The 17,800-nt window shown below is 39.5% G+C and overlaps 1 protein-coding gene across 3 annotated transcripts; it reads right to left on the bottom strand.

The window, feature by feature from the left end:
* Positions 1-5,296: 5,296 nt before the first annotated feature.
* CUNH5orf47 (chromosome unknown C5orf47 homolog) lies at positions 5,297-17,595 on the bottom strand. 3 transcript variants are annotated; one of them, XM_051181023.1, is made up of 4 exons: positions 17,298-17,595; positions 8,208-8,293; positions 6,705-6,803; positions 5,297-5,344 (listed from the first exon to the last, which is right to left on the bottom strand). In XM_051181023.1, the coding sequence occupies exons 1-4, from the start codon at positions 17,593-17,595 to the stop codon at positions 5,324-5,326; spliced, it is 504 nt and encodes a 167-aa protein (XP_051036980.1). In that variant the 3' UTR covers positions 5,297-5,323. The 3 variants fall into 3 exon arrangements, 1 of the variants encoding a protein (XP_051036980.1); XR_007834270.1 differs by lacking the exon at positions 17,298-17,595 and adding an exon at positions 6,977-7,045 and having other exon boundaries at positions 5,298-5,344; positions 8,208-8,314; XR_007834271.1 differs by lacking the exon at positions 8,208-8,293 and having other exon boundaries at positions 17,298-17,384.
* Between the last annotated feature and the right edge of the window lie 205 nt (positions 17,596-17,800).

Here is a 17,800-nt window from a genome sequence, read left to right as displayed (position 1 = left end):
TAATGTGTTAAAGATTCAATCCCAGGTAGTCAGGAAAGTATTCACAGACAAAAAAGACACAGAGAGGGAATGGATGTGAAGGGATGAAAGTGATCAGAATGTATTATATTTGTGTATGAAATTATCAGAGTAAATTAGTAAAAAGAAAATAAAACATCATTTTCCCAAAGAATTAGAGACTTGATTTCTTTGGAGCTAAGGAAGGACCTTGGTGGTGTTGGGAGTCAGGGCCTGCTTCCAACAAAGGGAGTGATGCTTATAGGACAGTTGTAACTAACCCTCACTCAACCACATGCTTCAAATTGGAAAGGGCTTAACATGGAAGGAATAAAGAACATTTTCAAAACTTGGGAAAGAGCCCTGAGCACTGCAGAGGACTGGGGGTCAATTCACAGCACCTACAAATTGGTTCACAACTATCTGTGACTCTTCTGTTCTCCTCAGGCAGCAGACACACATGTGGTGCAAAGGGCATACATGCAGACAAAAAACCCTACACATAATAAATCAACAAAACTATAATAAATAAATGAATAAACAAACAAACAAATGCCACGGATTGCCGCTGGTCTGGGGGAAGCACAGAATGGCAGCTTTTGGACATTGCTTGGCATTGCCAGGTAGCCTTCGGCACCGGGAACAACAGGACATCTGTGAACAGTCCTGCTTTTATCACTGTGTGATATAGTTTGCTTTCACTTGTAATTTATAAACCAATATTGTTTCTGTGAGCTTGGAAACATTGTCCTTAACAGTCCTGAGTGTGCTATGGAAGTTAAAGACACATTTCCCGCCAGACTACCTCCCTGGAGGGTGCAGCTGGGGCTATGTGTCATCACAAATTCATGAGGTAGAAAGACAACTGAAAGTTGTCCTGTTTCCAGACGTTTTCTTGTCTGTATCTTTTCTAGTTATACTGGTTTGAAGGAGGACAGCCCCCACAGGCTCATGTGCCCAGTTAATGAGGTGTCAGGGAAGGATTAGCAGTGAAAGGAGCCATTGACAACAGAAAGCTGTTGCAAATGTAGTTAAACTAGCAGTAGAATTTGGTGGCTTTGGTCATGTGGTCTGGCTTTAGAGTAAAGGATGAAGAAGCAGTAAAGGTGTTATGGAATTTCCCTCTGCTGCTGAGGAAAGCTGCTGAGGCCAGGCTTTTGGCAGGGAGAGTCACTGCATGGAGGCCTGGAGGCTACTGAGTGAAGCTGTAGCCTGGATTGCATTGGAAACCTCAAGATGTTGGAGATCTCAGAGTCATGGGACATTTGCCCAGGAGAGCTGCTAACAGGAAGCAGACCAGCCCAAGAGACAAGTGTGTTGTAGTCAACACGGCTGAAAACAATGGGAGTAATGAAGAGTGCTTTGATGTTAAGACATGGATGCAGAATTTGGAGTTTGCCCTGCTGGGTTTCGGTCTTGCTTTGTCCAGTATTTCCTCACTATACACCCTTTCCTCCTTTCTGGGATGATAATGTATATCCTGTGCCATTATATGTTGGAAGTCTGTGATCTGCTTTTTGATTTTATAGAGTGTTACAGTTAAAGAGATTGCCTTGAGTCTCAGAAGAGACTTTGGACATTTAGTCTTAGGACTGAAAGACTATGAAGATGCTTGAAGTTGGACTTAATGCATTTTACATTATGATTCTGCTACACGCTTATGGGTGCCAGGGAGTGGAATGTGTGATTTGAAGGAGAATGGCCCCCATAGGCTCATACATTTGCATGCCTATTAGTCTCCAGTTGATGATCTGTTTGGAAAAGATTAGAAGATATGGCCTTGTTGGAGTAGGTATGCTCTTATTGGAGGAGGGTTGCTGGTTGAGGGCTTTGAGGTTTCAGCTACCCTCCTCTCATTCTACCTGTTGCCTGCGATTAGGATGTAAAACCCTCAGCTGATGCCAGCCTGCCTGCCTATGGTAATCCTTCATGACAATAGAAAGAAACTGAGACATTGATTCAGTTTTGTCTTATATACAAGTCAAATTTTTTTTAGTTTACATGATCTGGGCATGGATTGGTATATCTACTCCTCTTCAATGGAACCATGGTTGCTTCTAGCACAAGTCAAAAGTGATCATTTAATGCAAACTTTGAGAGTGCAGAGGAATCTATGTGACAATGACACCATCACACCTTCTACAGACTCAGATTTTCCCAACTGGGGCCTAGACTTGGCAAAGCAGACCTGCCTCCACACACCATACATATCTCCACCATGCACTAGTATATATGGTTGAATTGTGCACCTCCAACCATGGACAACTGGTATTGATAGAGAAAAGAGGGAAGGGAAGAAGGGTGGATAAGGGAAATCTTAGACATTCTCTGGTTCACTTATAAGAGTTTCTTCAGCAAAGGAAGTAGGCAGTCTTTGAGGTCCAGCTCCCTAAAGTGTGTCTGTCTCAATGTCTTTGAGATGACCCATCACTGGTAGATAGGAACAATTTGTTGGGAAGAATGGCCTCACAGGCATGACATGGTTGCTCCACAGTGTAGCCACCAGCCTTGTGTCCTTTTGAAAGGAAATGTGAAAAGCATGTTTCCACAACTCCAATAGATCTGTGCTGAGTTGGAAACTTTTCTGCCACTGCATTAGTGCTCCAGCATCAAACCCTTCCTGGAGTAAAAGGCTCTTCCCATGCAGCTTCCCTCCTTCCCCAGTGTTCTACCTTCCAAACTCAAAACTATTTTTCCATGGTTTTATACGACTTCAGACTTTCCTAAAATGCTAATCTACTTTCAGATTACATTAGATGTGGATATATCCTGATCCTTAATTAGTTCCTATGCCTTAAATCATTTGGGTGGCCCAGAATAACTGGTGGGCTAATTACTTTTCATTGAAACCATTGGTTCTCTTATTTCCTCCCCCCACACCACCCACTTAGGCATGAAACATCTCTTGGGGAACATAAAACAGATGTTGCAAACATAAAACAGAGGTCACATTACAATACTTTGGTCACTAAGTGTATACATCAGGGATGCCAAGGCCTTCTACCACAAAGCTTGCTCATCTATTTGTGGTGGCGCTGGGCAAGCCTGCTGTACCACCTGGCACACAGAAGGGTAGCACAGGGCTGGGGGTAGGTATGCTCAGTGACAGTGTATTATATTTGATTCCCAGAAACACAGAAATGTCCATGATACTTAACAATGATAATAAATATCACTGCTTTATCTAGTGTTGACTTGATAACTGTTTTCATCACTAACGTGTATTACTTTTATTTATAAGAAACTTCTTGGTTTAAGGCAGTGTGCCCATTACACAGACAGCAGGCCCATATGCCCTGCACTTATGGTAGCCCTGACTACAGCAGGGGGCCATGTTCAATGATGACTTTAGCCACTTAGCTTTGTGTGCAGAGCCACAAGAACAGACTATTGGACTAAAATAAAACTTCTTTGATTTAAGCAAAGGAAAAGAAAAACCAGGAATAGAATTGATGAGTGAATGTTCCTACTTACAAAGACCAGAAGAGAGACTGATGAAGATGAGATGGACAAAAGAGAGGACATGTAAAAATTTTATTTCCACAGCTCAGTAGATATGTCTCCAAGTTAGCTCAGTAGATATATCTCCAAGTTAGCTCAGTAGATATGTCTCCAAGTTGGACACTTGTAGTCTCAGGTTTTACTGAAGAGGTCATCACTCTGATAGAATCTAAAACACTGAACAAGTCATGATGTCAGACCTGGTATTCAATGATATTTCAGAAGAAATTTCACCTTGTATTTATGTTCTGTTCAACAAATAGATTTAATATCTTTTATCAGAAATTATTAAACAATAAATATAAACATTTAGAACATTCATTTCCATAGAAGTCTTTAGAGCTGCATGCTTCTAGAACAGTGGGGACACTATCCAGTATGTCATCCACACAGTAACATGAATAAACACTGACAGATATGACAAAACAGTCTGTTTCTCTGAAGAGCTGATAGGTCACACAAACATAAGCAAAAGGTTGAACTAATCCAAAAAGCTTTGTCCGCACACTCTGCAAAATTTCATGCAATCAAGTTTATAAACATGTTCCATTTGGTAATATACTTAAGCTGTATGAACTAACATTTGAAACTTCATTGAGGGATTTAGCAATGTGAAACTTTACTCAGCACTGTCCAAAGAAGTTGGATGAGCCTGTATGCAGGGAAACTGTAGATCACATATGCATGCAAGACCTAGACCAATGCCCAGATGGCATGTCTTTCAACTGGAAGCAGGTGGATTAACTAGTTACTTGAAGAACATACGACCACAAAGCCAAGGTTGTTGAAATCTCATGAAGTGATTAAGTTGTAGCTAGGAAAGAAACAAAACTACAAATTATTGTACTGGCCTTACATTCATGAGAATTTTGCATATTCCCATTTTGTAATAGCCTTGTAAGAGAAATGAGGAAACCCACCCTCTCGCTGATGCCATCCCAGCTCATGTTCTGGTCTAAAACATACTCTCTCACACTGCTCTTGTTTCAGTCTCTCATTTACAAAAGTCTAATTGTCTTTCCTAAGACTGGCCTTCCCTCTATTACTTTTCAAATCTCAGAAAACTGGGTGAAATCTCCCCCTTCATGTGCATTGGGACCATGTGGTTGGGAAACCAGGAACAACTAAAAAGAAAGGGGAGGAGACGATATGCTTGCTCAGTGTAAAATATAGACTATTAAAGCATCTATGGAACAGTTGACAATATCAGAGGTCATGGGTAGGATAGAAATAGTAGCTAAGTCTATAAAAAAAAAACAGTGTGTTTGGAAGTAAATAAGTGAAGAGATAATAGGACGAGTAACAACTCCTAGGGAAGCAAGATGAACAACTTAAAATGAACAGGAAATGCAGTCAGAGAGACAGGATGAGAATCACAACACTGACTGCATGATACTAAAAGAGGAGAGGTTGATTCACGTATGCAGCACATCCCAAGTGAAAGAGAACGAAGCAGAGACATATAAAAGAAGAAAAGTCACACACTCACATTTTTCTATATATATGTGTGTGTGTATACGTGTGTGTGTGTGTGTGTGTGTGTTTGTGTGTCTATATACATTTGCACATATATCATGGAGATGAGATCATGTGGAGGATAGTTTCAAGGGCATGATAGACATGGGGACTAAGTGAAAATTTTAATGTCAAAAAATATTTAACGAGATGTGCTGTGTGCCACACTCTAGGTTAAGGAAGGAAGTAGATTAGTAGTGACAATGGAGGTATGCCAAAGGCTAGAGAAAGCAGGGTACAAAGGGAGGGGAAGATCTGTTCAATTATTTCAATGGATTCTCACCAGAGAAGACAGGAAGATGATTCACATTCATTTTGTATTAACTCGAATCTAAAAACAACATAAAAGAAGTTCAAGTTGGTCTGTAACACTTATTTTGTCAACATATTAAGAGGTATTAGCTTTATTAAACAGTTATATAATATAGCTCAAAACTTAAGGTAAAATAACCAATGTCAATGATACTTTTTACTTATGTTATTTTGGACGTTAAGCTAGCAAATAATTTTTACCAGGTGATTTTGGATTCATAGAAGGGTGAGGTTCAAAAGACTCTGCCAAGTACAAGTCCACAGTGGTAGAACACAGTGCCCATCTTCTCTGCACATCGCTGTTCAAACACCTTTTTCTTCTTCCTACTACCTCCTAACAACTCATTCTGATTGGACAAGAATTGTGAACTGGAGTACAGTGAGTCTGAACATTGGTCTGTATGCTGCTGTGAGCAATATGCTATTAGTGCAGCATTCTATGACTGCTAATAGTCTATGGACTTTTATCTGATACCATATTACTTACAAAACATCCCTCACAAAATTAAGTACTGTAAATTTAATGACTCAAAATGTGTCATTAAGTACCGAGATGTCAGAGAAGCACTCACTGTGACAGGACATATTCTATATGTAAAGAAATTTTGATTTATCAATTTATTACTAGTTATGCTAATTTTGTTCCAGTTAATATTTTGAAAGCCAAGAACATCCTTTTTTTATAACTTTCAAAATCTTGTGTTTTTACTTTGTGTGTGTGTGTGCTTGCACACATGTTGGGGAGGGTAGCATGCAAATGGCGGTCAGAGGACCACTTGGGTTGCTTTTCACCTTCCATCATGTGGTTCTTGGGGATTGACCTCAGGTCATCAAGCTTGTTGGCAAGCACCTCTACCTGCTCAGACAGATTGCCAGTCTGAAAACCTGCAACTTATCATTATTTTACCACAATGTCAGTTACTAAACACTGGTGCAGTTTTAGGATAAGATTCAATTTGTGAGTTGTTTTTCAAGAATGAAATTGTGCCAAGGGCAGACTTTGTTAAATGAGTTACACTGGAATGTAACATCCATGGAAAGGAAATGACAAGAAGTTGGATAAAATATGTAGTTTTATATTGCAGTTAACATGTTCTTCACCAATATGTATGTTTTGTAATTTGTGTTTAAAGACTGACATTCAAATATACATTTAACAAACATGTGTGTTCTGTGCTTAGAAAATTCCAGCCAGTGTTTGCCTTCTACACCCTTATGCCCACATAAACATTCACCCTTATATCTACATCCCCTGCCTGAGCATGGCTTTGTGCTTTTAACTGTTCCTACACTTTAAATTGGCAGTTAGGAAATCTAATGCAATCCAATGCTTATGTAACCCAATTTTTTTTTTTATAAAATTGAAAATGTAGACTTACTTCACTAGATAAATTTTGGCACTTCAGTCTGTGTCTATATTTTTCATTTTCTGCAATCATTTTGGAAATGACTTTTTGTACTTTCTTCCACACTAAGACCTTAAAAAGATAAACACAGTTAAGGAATGCTGGGCATAGAAGTGCAATGCCTTTCGATGGGAGGTGATGGAGGGTGACTCTGCTGGCTGCATGTTAGTCAACATCATCAGTGTAAAGCAAGACACCCAGGAACTATCCCGCCAATGACCCCAGTGGCCACTAACTTGTCTGACCTCTTCTTTTTCAGTTTTCTCGAGTTCCCTTCCTGCAGTATTTAAATGAGCTCTCCTGGATGATGCTGCCTTTCAAAAGAAGAAAAAATGTTTGCAAAGTCTTGCTAAGTGGGTCCAGCACATTCAATTTTCAAAAGGCACTAAAAATACTGAATTTCTATTCCTGTTTATGCTGGGCAGAGATTAGTTTATAATGTATTTTATTCTAGGTAAGAATTAACTAGTTCTCCTAGGAGACAGTTAGACAAAGTTGCCAGAGATTAGATTATGAATATGCTAGAGTAGAAAGAAAACCTTATAAAATCAAATAGCTACATCTAGACTTTTTTTTTTTTTTTTTTTTTTTTTTTTTTGCTACTGAGTAGGCTAACATTTGACAAGCATTTAAATGTCATCTAGAAACATCTTCACATACTGAACAATGGGATGAAAGGCACATATGCAAATCACTTATCCCAGTGCACAGCACATTAAGTTTAGAGGTAAGTATTGCCCATGTTCTTTCCTCCTTACCCAAAAGGAAACAGTTCTTGAAGGAAGCAGGTCTTAGCAGAGTGGAAGACTGATACTTACTTCAGATATATTCTTCAGATATATTTGGTACAAGGGTTAGTTGCTTGGGGCACTCTTTTAAATCATACATGGGCTATACACCAAACAAGGATGAGTTTATGTGTCATGCTCAACTAACACAGTCTTTAAAGTAAAATGGCAGTCATAGATTAGCACAGTCACTTTTCTGAAATATGTTCAAAATGCCCAAGTTACTATGATATTTGACAACCAAGGGTTCAGCAATAAAGTTCATCTTTGTCATCTTTCTGGCTGAAAAAGTCACATACATTCTTTGCTTTGGAAAGAGCAATATAACACCAATGTAGATGATTCTTTCCTATGAAGTCTGTGATTTTCTTGCTATTCTGCTTTATATATAGCAGTTAGCTACACTCTATGGAACATAGTTATGCTTTGAAAAAAGCATACCTGGCAGGTTATATTTTGATTAAAATGCATTTATACTTTCAAATACCATAACTACTTTCATATTTACTTTAAATAAATATGTCTAAGCTCAGTTCTATTTTTGCTAAGTTTCTTCTGTTTTCTCCTTTCAGAATATTAAGTTATTCAGGAGATGGAATTATTGCCACTGTCCTGGAAACCTTCGTACACTATAATCACAGAAGAAGATCTAACATTTAAATGCTAATTTTCTTTTATAGCAATGTACCTTTTTTCTTTCCTTCATTATTTTGGAGGCTTCATTCAGTGGTATTGGGAAATCAAACTCTTTAGCTGCATTTTTTGGAGTTAAACCTAATATTTTAAGAAAAGAAAAGATATCAAAGTTAGTACGTATTTTAAAAAGTACTATCCTGAAAACAGAGGCCATAGTATGTCTCATAAGCTCTCTTTGGGGGATGTTTATGCTTGGTAGTATATTTCTGATCACTAAGTGACACTACTTGTTGAAAACAACAATAAGTATATGCTCCTTGGAGCCCTTTCTGTCTGCTTTCCCTTTGCCTTTGGCACATCTACCTTAACTCTCCCACTTCATTCGTAACATACTACCTGAATTTCCTTTGCACATTCAACAATTAGCTTTCCAGGGAACATTCTTGGATCTTACAAACCACTCTGGGTTGTCATAGAACTTCACAGTTTGCTTGAAAAGTGTCTTTTCCTCTCTGGAAATCCAGTTTCTATTTTGTGGCTACTAGGTACATAATACATTACATTTGTTGAATGAACTAAAATGTGTTCCCAAGTGGCATTTACTAATTTGTGAGGCACATGCCACTAATTCTGAGTGTGGCACAGGCACGGGATGATGGATCTTAACTAAGTCACATTGTGAGAAACGCATTCCCTTGCCAGTTCTTCCCATCTTCCAGTAAAGGAGGAAGTCCAAGTTTGTCAACTTGTCATTTAGAGATCTTCAAGACTTGCTGCTTTTCCTTTATGACAGATACTTTCTACCATGAAGCCTATTTACTACAATTGAACAATATTGTTTTGCCATTATTAACTTGTATTTTCTCTTCTTAGTGAACACACATGAATACTGTTCTAATGAAATTTAGCTAAGAGAAGAAAATTACCTACTTAAATAAATACACTGAGTAAACTAGCACACACATGCAGATATGGCATACAAACTCAAGTTTGAGAAGCTCTGCTCATATTTATGTTCCCCTTTGAACATGATGGCGTGCTTTCACCGTTCCCAGTGTTTCCTGCTTACAAGTCTCACCTAATCTGCTCCTACACCCCTTAAGGTAAGATAGGGGCCATGAAGTCTGTCTGGAAATACATCAAGAAGTGTAACACATGTGCACAAGGAAAACATATCTTCCCTCGCTCCCTGTACTGAGACTGGGCCCCAGTGTATGCTACACCATGGGTTTAGTCCCCACTTCCGACCTTCTTCTGCTTCTTGTTGCCCATGCTCTAACCCTATCAAGCTGTACTTGTAGCTCTTCCCTGGTCACTGGCAATCATCATCCACCCTCAACAATCTGCACAAACATTTCTCCACCTGTAAATTGTCCATATCTCAGCCTCATGTGAAAATCTCAAATAGCTTTCTCTACTTTGATGCTTTCCTAGACTCTGTTATCCTCAAATTATTACCATTTCCAAAGTATCCATCTGTACTCCTTCACAGTAGTATTCCTCATCCTTAGTTACTTATAACACATGACTATCTCCCAAGCACAGTGAAAGGGAACCAGCCTGACCTATTAGGCTGAGATGTTAGCTTGGTCTGCTGCATAGCCCTTGGCTTTCTAAACACCAGCACATCGGAGGATGGCTTACCAGTCTGACTTTCCCAAGACACCTGTGCCTGGTGACATCATCCCACCAATTAAACATCCTTAGGGGTTATAGAAATGAAAATCACGCTACAATTTAATCAAAAACTTGTTTTTCATTCATTCAGTAAATGTCTAGTACATTTTGTTAGTCATTCTTGTTCCTTCAAGCCATCTGGGCTCACTGTGCTAACACTTACTGGGTGCTTATTCCACCCCAAACACCACATTAGGCGCTGTGCACACGCTGCTTCTGTTAATCGTCACAGCAGCCTCTTAAGGCGGAAACCATTAGCCACACTTGAAAGGTGATAAATTAAAGAATCAGACTGGATAGCTAAAATGGGCAATATTATATTTCCAGTAATTAACAGAGCCTGTGGTTGTCTTTCTGACTTCAAAGCCAGAGCTCTTGATAATCTCTACTGTCCCACCAGAAATTTCTCCATTTTTGTCCTCTTGACTTTCTGTCTTGTGCTACATTCTGTCCCTGAACTTGATTATCAAAGTCTTATCAGGTCTCTTTCCTATAGTACTCACACCTATTGACTTATATACTTATTATTCACATGTGAGTCCTTTGGCTACAGAATAGTCACCTGATTCATTTTGTCATTAGTATTTGTCATTAGTATTTGATCTAATGTTTACAATATGGTAGATGCTAAACATTGTGAGATGGACGAATAATTCATTTTTGTTTCCCATAGACACCTAATAAATGTTTATTTAATATAAAATATAACCAAGACTGAGTAAACCTAAGTACTTTACACTCTTTGCTTAGCTCTGGTGCATGTCTGTCTCAGGGCACCCTTCTCTTGAATGCATTCCTGGTTTTACAAGCTCAGCAAGGAGGTCATGGAAGTTAATAGCTTTGCCATCCACACAGAGGCCACAGCCTCAACTCTTCCTTTCCCTTCCAGTTAGTTATCAGTCTGTCCATTTACCCCTACAGCTTTAATTCTGGCCTTTCAATTTCTGCTGGACTACTACAACTGCCTTGAAGCTGTTTTCTAGCCTCTTATCAGCAACAAAGCCAAATTAAATCCATCCTCTATCTGAAAATATGAAATAAATAAATAGATAACAAGCAGAACAGAACATGGAGTGGAGGAAAGATATTTAAGTATGTAATCTAAAGGACCAAATCCCATACAGTGTACCAAGAAGAAGCTGGGTGGGACAGACACAGGTGAAAGGGGAAACCAGGGTTCTGAGGAAAGTCTTTCTGGCATGGCTTCTGGAAGAGAGGAGAGGGAGAGGTACAAACTGAGTTACAAAGGAAACGCCAGTAACACGTAGACAGTAGAGACACAAGGAATACCATTCTCTGATCACCATCAATAAAACTAGAAAGCACTAACAAAACCAAAAAAAAAAAAAATAGCAAGGTCCCAGGATTTAAAACCTTTAAAATATGTTAAGCAGTATCAGTGTGGCATGACTAAGCAGAATGAAATTATAGAATGTTTTAAAAATCAATGGTGAAAATGTTACATATGGAGATGTGTGGGTGGTACTAAAAGTGGTTAAAACAAATTCACCATACAAAATACTTCCTGGTTTTAAAAAATAAATGAAAGGCCTGATTTTCAATCTATATAAAAAATTCCAGTGGTATTCTACATAGAAGTAGAAAACAGCAATATTAAAACTCATTTGAAAGCACAAAGTATCCAGAAGAGGCAAAGCAATCTTGAACCAAAAAGAATAATGCTGATGCTATCAACATAACTAATGCTGAGTCACCTGACAAAGTGCCATGGTCCTAAACACATATAAAATGACACAACAGAACAGTAAATCCAGCTAGAGACCGACACAGCTAGTCACTGACTTTTGAGAAAGATGGAAAAAATAATATTGAAGAAAAGACAGACTTACCCACAAATGGTGCTGGGAAAATGAGGCGCCCAAATACAGAAGAAAGAAGCTAGTCCCTATTTCTTACCCTACACAAAAGATTAACTCCAAACAGGAAAAAGTAGAGAAGATACTTCAAGATGTAGGTAAAGGAAAGGACTTTTTAAATAGGACCCCAGTTGCCAAAAAAATAAAGTTAATAACCAACAAATAGGATCTCACAAAAAGAAAAATCTTTTGTGTAACAAAGACAGCAGTTGAGGAAATCTTTGTCAGCTACACATCTGAGAGGATTAGTAAGCAGAATACATGAAGAGCTAAAACAAAACAAAACGAAGCAAACAAAAAAAAAAAAAAAAAAAAAAAAAAGAAAAGAAAAGAAAGAAAGAAAAAAAAAAACTGACCAATAAGAAAACAACCTCCCCCCCACCCGCCACAAATGAAATAGTGAAAGGAAAAGACAATTCAGAAAGGAGGAAATAAAAATCATCAATAAACATAAGAAAAACTGTTTAACCTTTCCAGCATTAAAGAAATTCCAATTAAAATCACATTGACATTACATATTACCTTAGTATGAATGTCAATCATTAAGAAAGCAACATGGTTGGCAAAGTTTGCTGCCAAACCTCACAAACTGAGTTTGCTCCCTCAGGCCCACATGGCAGGAGAAAACCGACTCCCACAAGCTGTTTCCTAATGCACACATATGATGACTGACACACACATGCAATGGATGGATGGATGGATAAATTTAACAAAATTTTAAGAGGAAAACAATAATAGATGTGGACAATAGGAATCTTGATCCTTATAAAGGTCTGGTGGGAATAAACTAGTCCAAATTCTATAGAAATCATTATGGAGGTGCCTCAAAAAATTAAAAAATGGATCTATCATATAGCCGAGCTATACCACTCCTGAGTATTTACCCAAAAGACCCAAAATAACACAGAGACACATGAACACCAATGTTTATGCAAAGGTATTCATAACAGCTGTTATGGAAAAAACCTTGGTCTCCAACAACAGATTTTTTTTTAACCCATAAAGAAGAATTAAGTTATGTTGTTTTGAGAAAAATGTATTAAACAAATTAGGCTAGTCTCAGAAAGACAAATATTACATGCTTTTTCTTACTTGGCATTCCTAGATTTCATATAGTCACATAAAATCATGTGTATAAATTAAATGGAAATAAGTAAAATTGTCTAAGGGAGTAAACGAAGGGTTGAAAGAAGGGAGGACAGAAGAAAACTGGGTTATGTTCAATATACAATATATATCTACAAGAAAAATTGAAGTGTATTTTTAAACTATTAAAAAATAAAAATTAATACCCAAATTTTAGTATAAAACGTACACAAATAGGAAGCAAAAAGAAAGAAAATAAAGTTAAGAAGTTGGTATTTATGAGGAAGAAACAAGAAAAAATGCTTAATAAATCAAAATCTTGTTTTTAAAAATAAACAAAATAAACATGGTATGTACTCACTGGTATATGGATTTTAGACATAGAGCAAAGGATCACCAGCCTATAATTCACACCGCCAGAGGAACTAGGATACAAGAAGGATTCTAAGAGATTCATACAAGGTCTCTCACAGAAGAGGAAAGGGACAAGATCTCCTGAGCATATGGGGAGTGGCGTGTGTGTGTGTGTGTGTGTGTGTGTGTGTGTGTGTGTGTGTGTGTGTGTGTGTGCAGCGAGTGGAGAGGGAACTAGGAGAAAGAGAAGGGGAGGAGAGGAAAGCACGTGGGACTAGGAAGATTGAGTCAGGGGAGGAATAGACAAGAGGAGAGAGAGAGAGAGAGAGAGAGAGAGAGAGAGAGAGAGAGAGAGAGAGAGAGAGAGAGAGAGAGAGAGCATAAAAGAGGGAGCCATTGTAGGTTTGAAGAAGAAACTGAACCTAGAGAAATGTCCAGAGATCTACAAGACTGACCCCAACTAACAATCTGAGCAACAGTGGAAAGGCTACCATAAATGCCCTTCCCTGATAATGAGATCGACAACTAACTTATCCACCATCATGGAGCCCTCATCTAGTAGCTGATGGAAACAGAAGCAAACACCCACAACTAAACACTGAGCCGAACTGGAATCCAGATGCAGAGAGGGAGGATAAGACCAGGCTGCAGAAACACATAGAGACAGTTGACCTGAACAAGGAGGAGCTAATGGGTCCCCAGACTGATAGCTGGGAATCCAGCATGGGACTGACTCAGTCACCCTGAACATGGGTCTCAGCTAGAAGGACTGAGCAGTCTAAGGGACCTCAGACAGTGGAACCAGGATGTATTCCTGGTGCACAAAAGGACTTTGGGGGCACATCCCTCATGCAGGGATACTCCCTTAACCTAGAGACAGGAGAGAAGTCCTTGTCCCTACTCCAAATGACTTGACAGATTTAGATGACCCCTCCAGGAAGGCATCACCCTACATGTGGAGTGGGAGGGATGGGAAGGGAGGGTGGCAGGGGGCAATTAAGGGAGGAATGGCCATCAAAGCTGGGTGAACTTAAAACACATTAGTTTGCAGGCCTCAGTAGAAATGTATGTAGAAACCTAGACAAAGTATATAATTGCTTAAGGAAATACATGTTCCCCCAAACTGATGTCTCAGAGTCAGAAACTGTAAACAGACTAGTTTCCATGGCATAGAGAAAATTATTATGAAGTTGTCCCATAAAACCTGAGGCCCAGATGGTTTTACAGAAAATTTTATCAAGACTATGTAGTTTCAATGTTCCATAAACTATTCCAGGACATAGAAAAGGAAGGGAAGATTCCCAATTACTTGTATGAAGTATGTATAACTCTGATATCTAAATTAAGAAATGCAAAGAAGAAATACAGGCCATTATATCTCATGAACAACAGTGAAAACTTCTAAGCTTATTATTAGAGCCTGCCACTATATGAAAAAATAATAAAACACAAGAAAGTGAAATTTACTTCAACACTGTAACGCTGATTCACTATTTGGAAATCTATTTATATATATCATACTACACATTACTAATTCTAAGAAAAAACATTATCTCCATAGATCATAGTAAGCCCTTGTCAAAATGTAAAGCCTATTCATAATAAATATACTAAATATAATAAAAGCAGGTATACTTTTTCATATGCTAAATATACAGTCTTAGTCCTAAAACCAGTACTTTATTTAATGGAGAAACACTGGAGGCATTTCTCCTAAGAATAAAACAAGTTAAGGTGCCCATTATCTCTACAACTATTCACCCTGCACTACAGGTATTAGCCAGTACAATTAGACAAAAAATATGGTAGACTTAAGAATGAATAAAAGAGAAATAAGATATCTCTATTTACAAATGACTTATACCAGCTGGGCAATGGTGGTGCACACCTTTAATTTCAGCACGTGGGAGGCAGAGGCAGGTAAGATCTCTGTGAGTTCAAGGCCAGCAAAAGATACATAGTGAGTTCCAGACAAGCTGAAGATACATAGTAAGACCCTGTCTTCAAAAATAATTTTACAAGTAATATATAGCTAGAAAATATATGAGAATCAGTGATGGAACTAACTATAATAATAAAAGTGGTCAGTGAATTAGTAGGATCTAAAATTAACAAGCAATATTGAATAGGAAGTCAGTCAGAAAAGCCCACCTATAAATATTCCATTAGATATGACCAAAATAAGTAAATCTGTGGAGATAGTATAGATTAGTACTTGCTTAGGGCTAAGATTAGTGGGTAGTGGAGGCTATGGTGGTGGGATATAATGACTGCTAAGGGCTACAGAGTTTCTCTGTGATATAACAAGTATGCTAAAATGGATGGTAGTGATGGTTCTAGATATGTAGGACTCATTAACTTGTGTACCATAAATGGGTGAATTGTATACATTGTTAATGAAATCTCAAGAAAGTTGCTTTTAAAAATGTAGGTATGCTGGGAGGTGACATGTTTTTTAATTTCAGCGCTCAGGAGGCAGAGGTAAACAGATCTCTGTGAATTTGAGGCCAGCCTTGACAAATCTAATTCCAGGACAGCCAGGGCTGTTACACAGAGAAATGCTGTCTGGAAAAACCAAAAGCCAACCCTCCCCCACCCAAAAAAATCCAAAACAAAAAACAACCAATCAACCAACCAACCAACCAAAAAAACAAAACAAAACAAAACAAAACAAAAAACCCAAGTATAGGTGTAAGGCTGACCCCTCAAAGATGAGCTTTGTTGAGATGACCACGATGTTCTAGATCTTGGCTATGAAGTATGAAGTATATAATTTTGCAAACATCTTCAAAACGCACATAAACTAATATTTGCTAAAGATTCTAGATGATAGACTTCACATAGATTTCTAATGCATTATGTAGTAAGGAGCCCCACTTACAATTGGAAAGATTAAATACCAGGAAATAAACTTACCTAGATTCATGCAAGATCTATAATGAATATTTTTGTTTCAAACAGGATTTCTCTGTGTGGCCCTGGCTGTTCTGAAATGCTCTATTTAGCCCAGGCTGATTTCAAACTGTCCCAGCCTCCTTAATTCTTGGATTAAAAAAATGTGAGGCACCATGTGAAAACATTTTTTAAAAATAATTATTTATTTAAAACATCCCTAAGGGACTGGAGAGATGGCTCAGCGGTTAAGAGCACTGTCAGCTCTTCCAGAGGACCTGAGTTGAAGTCCTAGCAACCACATGGTAGCTCATAACCATCTGTAATTAGTTCTGGTACTCTCTTACAGTGTGTAGACATACATGCAGACAGAACAATGTATACTTAATGAGTAAATAAATATTTTCTTTTCTTTTCAGACATGGTTTCTCTGTGTAACAGCCCTAGCTGTCCTGGAACTAGTTCTGTAGACCAGGCTGGTCTTGAACTCAGAGATCTGACTGTTTCTGCCTCCCTGGTGCTGGAATTAAAGGAGTGTGCCACTGCCTGGCTAAATAAATCTTAACAACAACAACAAAAAAATCCTGAAAGGTTCAAAAGTTGATTGATCAAATAGAATTACATCTTCTGCGTTTTAAAAGAACGAGTCAACATCTCTGTCTGTTCTACACACACACACACACACACACACACACACACACACACACAATCAAATAACTGGTAATTTATTTTTTATTTTTCTGTGTGTATTGGTGTTTTGTTTGTGCACCGATGCCCAAGGAGGCCAGAAGAGGGCATCAGATCCCCTGGAACTGGAGTTAGCTATAAGTTGCTACCTGGAAGAGAAGCCAGTGCTCCTAACCTATTGAGCCACCTCTCCAGCTCATGTAATTAACGATTCCAATAAATTTCAGTGAGATTAACCAACAAGAATGCCCAACTCCCATTTATCCGAGGGACTTAAGTAGCTACATCCAGGAACTTCTCTCAGGTATCTGGGTTATCTTAAATGTGTTGCAGCCCTCTCTCGGGTCACCTATTAAGTAAGTTAGAGGGGTCCTCCTAGAGTGACCGGAGGGCGGAGCCTAGCTGCCTACTGGCTGAAATGCTGTGTGAGGACTGACGGGAGGGCTGACAGGAAAGCTAACAGGGATAGCAGGAAGGCTGACACGAGGCCAGGCTGACTGAAGGCCGTCCACAAGATGGCAGCAGCAGCTGCCCTCAGCACCAGCCCTGGGACAGGAGCATCCCTCCACCTGCTCGCGCCGCTTGCTCGGGACCGCTTGGCGCTCTCGACCTCCGCAGCTGGAGAGCGATGGAGTAGCCCGGGGTGGCGGCGACCCGTGCGTGGGAGCCGGTGGGCAGCTGTCCTCCCGGAGACTGGCTCTTCGGGGTCGCTTGCTCCGCGGCGAAGCGGGCCCCGAGCCCTGGGCCTTGGTGGCGGAGACCTCGGGGACCCCTCAACTGCCACACGCCGCACGGGTGCGAGGCGAAGCGGGTCACGTAGACCAAGCCAGGCCTATCCTGCCGCTGGCGGCTGCCTGCAGGCACCATCTCAGCGTCGTGTCAGGCCGGCGACCTAGGGCACCTCAGCTCTGACCTGAGCAGGACCACTGTGCGTGTGTGCGCGCGTGTGTGTGTGTGTGTGGGGGGGGTGGACCACGTGCAGCGTGCGGGTGGGGGAGGGGAGAAGTGCTGGGGGCTGGGCCAATGCGGGGAGTGGGCGGGGCTTCCTAGAGGCCCACCCTCTAGCGAAGGC

The sequence above is a fragment of the Phodopus roborovskii genome, unplaced genomic scaffold (genome assembly GCF_943737965.1).
Source record: "Phodopus roborovskii unplaced genomic scaffold, PHOROB, whole genome shotgun sequence".
NCBI classification, from domain to species: domain Eukaryota; kingdom Metazoa; phylum Chordata; class Mammalia; order Rodentia; family Cricetidae; genus Phodopus; species Phodopus roborovskii.
This window is presented reverse-complemented; position numbering and strand designations above follow the sequence as displayed.

What these genes read in the sequence shown, in the direction of transcription:
- CUNH5orf47 (XM_051181023.1), bottom strand. Translation starts at nt 17,595, where the DNA reads ATGGTGCCTGCAGGCAGCCGCCAGCGGCAGGATAGGCCTGGCTTGGTC. An exon ending in TAATGAAGGAAAGAAAAAAG is followed by an intron (nt 6,804 to 8,207) that starts GTACATTGCTAT and finishes TATCTTTTTAAG; the next exon opens with GTCTTAGTGTGGAAGAAAGT. An exon ending in GCCAAAATTTATCTAGTGAA is followed by an intron (nt 5,345 to 6,704) that starts GTAAGTCTACAT and finishes TGTTGTTTTTAG; the next exon opens with ATTCGAGTTAATACAAAATG.